Source organism: Volvox carteri (assembly GCF_000143455.1).
Source record: "Volvox carteri f. nagariensis unplaced genomic scaffold VOLCAscaffold_24, whole genome shotgun sequence".
Classification (NCBI taxonomy): Eukaryota; Viridiplantae; Chlorophyta; class Chlorophyceae; order Chlamydomonadales; family Volvocaceae; genus Volvox; species Volvox carteri.
Window position 1 is genome coordinate 1,130,992 of NW_003307567.1, and position 5,591 is coordinate 1,136,582.

General features: G+C 56.1%; 1 protein-coding gene across 1 annotated transcript in view; it reads left to right on the plus strand.

The window, feature by feature from the left end:
• Nucleotides 1-451: 451 nt before the first annotated feature.
• The window catches only part of VOLCADRAFT_117857 (uncharacterized protein), a gene marked incomplete at both ends in the record, with an annotated part of 13,458 nt that continues 8,318 nt past the window's right edge, over nt 452-5,591 (plus strand). Inside the window, 7 exons of the mRNA XM_002951494.1 lie at nt 452-880; nt 1,391-1,489; nt 1,808-1,888; nt 2,571-2,708; nt 3,691-3,816; nt 5,117-5,218; nt 5,537-5,589. Of these exons, the coding sequence (XP_002951540.1) occupies nt 452-880; nt 1,391-1,489; nt 1,808-1,888; nt 2,571-2,708; nt 3,691-3,816; nt 5,117-5,218; nt 5,537-5,589 (1,028 nt within the window). The remainder of the gene's footprint in view (nt 881-1,390; nt 1,490-1,807; nt 1,889-2,570; nt 2,709-3,690; nt 3,817-5,116; nt 5,219-5,536; nt 5,590-5,591) is intronic.

The window sequence follows — 5,591 nt, forward strand, 5'->3', positions numbered from 1 at the left end:
TGCGAGCCAACTCGACACGCGGCTTCCACCCCCATGGCTTAATAAACAAATTTTAAGTAAAAAATATCCCATCAAGTCAGGATAACAGGCTGAGATTCTTTGCTCTCCCTCTCAAGCCTGGCTCTCCTTACATACAGAATCCTAACACCCTAGTGCGTCTGATCGCGGCTGAAGCTTAGCTTGGTTCTGTGATGCGTAACAAAAGAGAAAGCATACAGATATGCCGCATCGATAGAAAGAGTGGCAATGTGAGCGAACTCGTACGCATCGGCCCAACCGACTCTGAAATCAAGGACGTGCGAACACCTCGAAAGTAAATTGCTTCTTACCTGCCCCATTAGCAAGGGCTTCCTTGCTCGAGAGGCTGGAGGTTTGTTTCGGGTTTGAGAGTTCTTGCCCGCCAAACGAATGCTCAAACATCTGTCAGGCTAGGTCGAAATGTGTTGCTGAAATGGACTCTACTGCAGTGACAGAATTTTTTACGCTAGACGACTCTCCAGCGAAGCCTCCTGCAAACGACGATGATACGGTTCGCGACCACTATGGATTTATGGTTCCTGCCGACTACCATGAGCTGTACTCCGTCTACAGCCCAATCTGGGAGCAGGAGGAGACAGAGCGTGAGGCGTACTGGTGCCAGTTCTTAATCGAATTGGCGCATCTCAACGCTAACGATGGCAAGTTTGCCAACCTTGGGGACCTGTGCGCGGACTACCTTCTGGATGCCGTCACCATCGCACGGCACGAACAGGGCCCGCCGTCGCCTCACCGGCAGAAGCTCGATGCGCTAGTGCATGGGGGTGTCCCCTTCACCATTCGCGGCAGCGTCTGGACCGTCTTCTTGGATACCTCTGTCCGCAAGCAACGAAACTACTACAATGTGAGTGCCTTGACTTAAAAAGAAGATGGTCAGGACCATCAATACACAACACACAGCAAATGGCCGGTCGCTGCTACTGCTGCTGCTGCTGCTGCCGGCAAAAAGGGTTGGTCCCTCGGTAGAGCAGCAGCAGGAGCAAGTTCTCAGCTCAGCGGAATAACTTCTTTCGGGATTTCAAATTTTCATCGGATGTGATGTAGATACCCAGAAAGAGCTATCTCGTGGTCATGTGTGTGTGTGTTAAAATCGGTGGTTTGGGAACTCTCCGGGAGCAGGTAGGGGGCCCTCGCTGCCCTACAGGCCTTGCTCCAAAACCAAACCACGATACACCCGGCGCGCCAGGCGCAAGATCTCCCTCACACGCACAGACATACATACACACTCCCGGCCTCCCAAACTCGGCCGTCTCAACCCGCGCGCCTTTTTCGGGCGCACCTTCTGGGCAACGCCACCGCCTGCGTGTGTCTGTGTATGTATGTCCTCGCGCGCCCGTGTTTGCGCGTTCGACAGGATCTGGTCAAACGCTGCCTTGGAGATCTGCAGTACAGGGGCAGTCTGGAGCTGGACGAGATACGGAAGCAGGCGGCGCTAGCATCGCAGGCGCTGCAGGTATGCACACCGTCCGTCTGCATGTATGTATGTATGTATGTATGCCCAGCCCAGCAACACTCACACACTTTCAAACACACTCACACATTATCCAAGTCACGCCAGAGAGACACATTAGTAGTAGTAGTAGTAGTAGTAGTAGTAGTAGTAGTAGTAGTAGTAGTAGTAGTAGTGTAGTAGAAGTAGTAGTAGTAGTAGTAGTAGTAGTCTCTCTCCCTCTCTCTCTCTCACACACACACACACACACATTCATCCGCATGCATTCCCCCCACCCCCATCTTCACCCCCATCTCCCCCCGACCCCGTGAGCCGCCCCAGGACGCTGCCGCCCTTCACGGCCTGTCCGGCTATGCAGCGGTGACGGAGAAGGCCCTGGCCACCTGGCGATCCAACAGCAAGGTACGCGGGAGGGGCAGCAAGGGGGGAGGGGGACTCATGAATGAATGAATGCTGCGCTGCAAAGGGGAGGGGGAGGGGGAGGAGGGGCAGCACGCAACGCGATACACCGACAAAGCTTTCGAACCTCCTGGGGACTCACCTGGCGGCCAGGCAGCAGAAGCGGCAGAGGCAAGGACGGCACATGCGAGGCAGAGAGGTAGCATGGACGAAGGGGGGGAAAAGGGGCAACACTGGGGCTCGTATGCTGCAAATAGGAAACTCAAAGAAATGAACTGCCTGCCTGCCTGCCTGACTGGCTGCCGGAAGGCGTCCAAAGAGTCCGAAACTGGCCCCAGTGAGTGAGTTAGTGAGGCCTAATCGATGATGAAGTCACGTCGACCCGTGGTTCGAGTGTGTATGAATGGGTGTTAGGTCTGCGGGTCGGGTCGGGGAGGAGTGGTGGGGCAGTCTGCGGCGTGCGCAGGCAGCGCAGCTCGCGCGTTCTCTGCGCGTTGAGGGGAAGTGAGGAAGAGGGCGCTTGAGGAGCAGGTGGAGGTGGAGGTGTCGATGAGGGGAGGGGCAGCCATATGCGTTTGGTGTGTGGAGGGGGGGAATTGCTCATTATTAACGTGTTTTGTTTGGATTGTTTTGGGGGTTATTTAGGAGGGAGTTTGACGTATGTATGTATGTACCGCATGCGCAGGTATGGCTGACCCAGATCGAAAAGGACCTTCCCCGCACCTTCCCTGGACTCGCCTTAATGGAGGTCAGCGGGCGCCCGGCACTGCGGCGGGTGCTGGCGGCCTACAGCCTGCATAACTCCAGGGTTGGGTATTGCCAGGTAGGGGGGGGGGTAGGCGTCTGGAGTGTTTCGAGGAGGAAGGGGTGTTGTTAAAAGGGGCGCCAAGGGTGTAGGGGTAAGTGTGTGTTTGTGGGGCGGTGTATTAGGGTTTGGGTTTGACTCCTGATCACGTCCTCGCGAAGGGATGCCAACGGCCGTGGGATTGAGGGGTCGCAGTTTGTGTTTTACCCACATACTGACATACAGGCAGGTGGCTGGCAGAAGTTAAGGCCTGACTTCTGCTCCCGGAGGTTCCGGGTTCAAATCCGCCTGCCGACTCCTCGGTGTGTGAGGGGTGTTGAATTGGGAGGTGGCCCCCCATCTTGTGGATGGTGTAAGACGTGATTATATCAACTTGCGAGCTGGCTAGGAACTAAGTTGTGGCGCTGTTGATCCGGTAGATTTGGTTGGATGCTGGTGGTGAGTTGCTGAACCCAACGAATACATTCTGAAGTCGGATGGGGTGAATGGATTAGGGTGCCCCTCTAGCAGGGGAGAGCAGGGAACTGCCTCGGGAAAGGGGGCCGCTGGTGAAGCTATACCACCCTGTAACAACATACATACATGCAGACAGGCATATATACATGCTCAGGTTAGGCACTACTGGTAAGGCACGGACCATTGGCCCCCCGGAGATCCCGGGATCGAGACCTGTCAGGGTCGAAAATCCTTCCGACGGTAGATGGTAAAGTGCCCCTAGTCGATGGACGGTGGTGACCTGGGATAAAGTTGACTTGCGAGCCGACCAGGAATGGAGTTGAGCCTCTGCCGTCGACCCGGCAGATTCCGTTGGATGCTGGTGGTGGGTGCGGAACCTGAGCGATCCACTGAGAAGTTGACTAGGTTGACTGGATGAGGGTGCCCCGAAATACCGGGGAAGGCAGGGTTTCGCAGGGTAGCTGCCACGGGTGAAGATATACACCCCTGTCCCACACATCATACATACATACATACATACATACATCTCCCATCTCCTTCGCAGGGTCTCAACTTCGTGGCCGGCACCCTGCTACTATTCCTGGACGAGGAGGGCGCCTTCTGGTGTCTGTGTGCGCTGCTGGAGGACATTCTCCGGGGCTACTATGACGTGGATATGATGGCCATGCAGGTATGTATGTATGTATGTCCGTCTGCCTGTATGTATGTGCAAAATTGCGTGCGTGTGTGTTTATGTAATGAACCTGAGTCGCAATACGGCAATTGGGCATCCAATGGGGCGTCCAATTGGGCATCCAATTGGATGATGCACACACGAGTGGTAGTGGTGTACCGATTCCAGCTTTTCGTATACGTGTGTGTTTCAGAGGCTCAGTGAACGCAAACTCGCGTGACTCGGAGCCTCTTGAGAGCCTCGGGAGAGCGTGTGCGACGCCTCTTCCCACCCGCCGGGGAAGCGGACCTGCGGCTCTCGGCTGCTTAGAAGGAAGGGGGCAGAGGCTCCCTCTCTAGCGCCTCTCAAGCCCCGTCCGCGGTTGAGAGAGAGAGAGCTTGGGCGGTCTTTCCGTTGGGGCTGGGTCCCAGCAGCCCCTCTGTGGCCAGTGTCGTCAGGCCCGGTCAGATAGATACTTGTGACGCTCACACACAAACATACACAAACATACACAAACATACACAAACATACACAAACATACACAAACATACACACAAACATACATACAAGGGTTTGGCACCACTGGTAACGCGCGACCATTGCCCCCGGGAGATCCCGGGATCGATACCCGTTAGGGTCAAAAGTCCTTCCGATGGTGGAAGGCATTGCGCCCCTAGTTGATGGACGGTGGTGACCTGGGATAAAGTTAACCTGCGAGCCGACCAGGAATGGAGTTGGGCCGCTGTCGACCCGGCAGATTCCGTTGGATGCTGGTGGTGGGTGCGGAACCTGAGCGATCCACTGAGAAGTTGACTAGGGTGACTGGATGAGGGTGCCCCGAAATACCGGGGAAGGCAGGGTTTCGCAGGGTAGCTGCCACGGGCGAAGATACACCCCCCTGTTTCACACATCATACATACATACACGCAGACCGACACACACAGACCAGCAACAGGCAGCGTTTGGGGCCATTTACGGCCTCCGGGTCGCACCGATTAGTATTCTCAGGGAGGGCCGTGGCGAGGGGTTGTATGTATGTCGGGTTCAGCTTCCGGGCTCAAGGCACCCCCACCGCCGCCGCCGGTAGGGCTACCCCTCATCAGGGGGAGGGGCGGGCGCCATCCGGGTGATGTTGTGCACGGACTCACACCCAGGGCGCACAGCCGCACACATGCGCCTCAGGCGCAGGCTGCACATGGACGGAGCCGTGCCGCAGCACCATCGCGTGCTAGCATTGAGGTGGTTTGATGCCGTACACCCGACCTTCCTTCGCCGTACACACCCACACAAGCACCCAAGCTCGCAAACATTCGCGCAGGTGGATCAGCGGGTTTTTAAGCGCCTGGTTTCGGAGCACTTCCCCCAGCTGGCGGCCCATTTGGAGGGGCTGGGGGCGGACGTGTCGTGTGTGTTTGTGCAGGTATGTATGTGTGTGTATGTACGCATGTATGTATGTGTGTATGTATGTGTGTGAAGGGGGGGAAATGGGTGTTGCGGTTGGGGCCCGGGTAATGATGGCTGTAATGCACTTGTGTAAAACACACAATACATACGTACATACGTACTTGTACCGTGTTTTCATTTATCACTCCCGTTCTCTTCTCTTTGACTCCAGCTGCTAGCCGATCGCTTTCCAACCTCTGCCCCTGCTCGGCCCCGTATATGACCCCTTCTCCCTCCCCCCGGCCCCGGGGGACCCTCTCTCCCCCGACATACACACACGGACACGGACGCGCAGTGGTTCTTGTGTGTCTTTGTCAACTTCCTGCCTATTGAGGCGTGCCTGAGAGTGT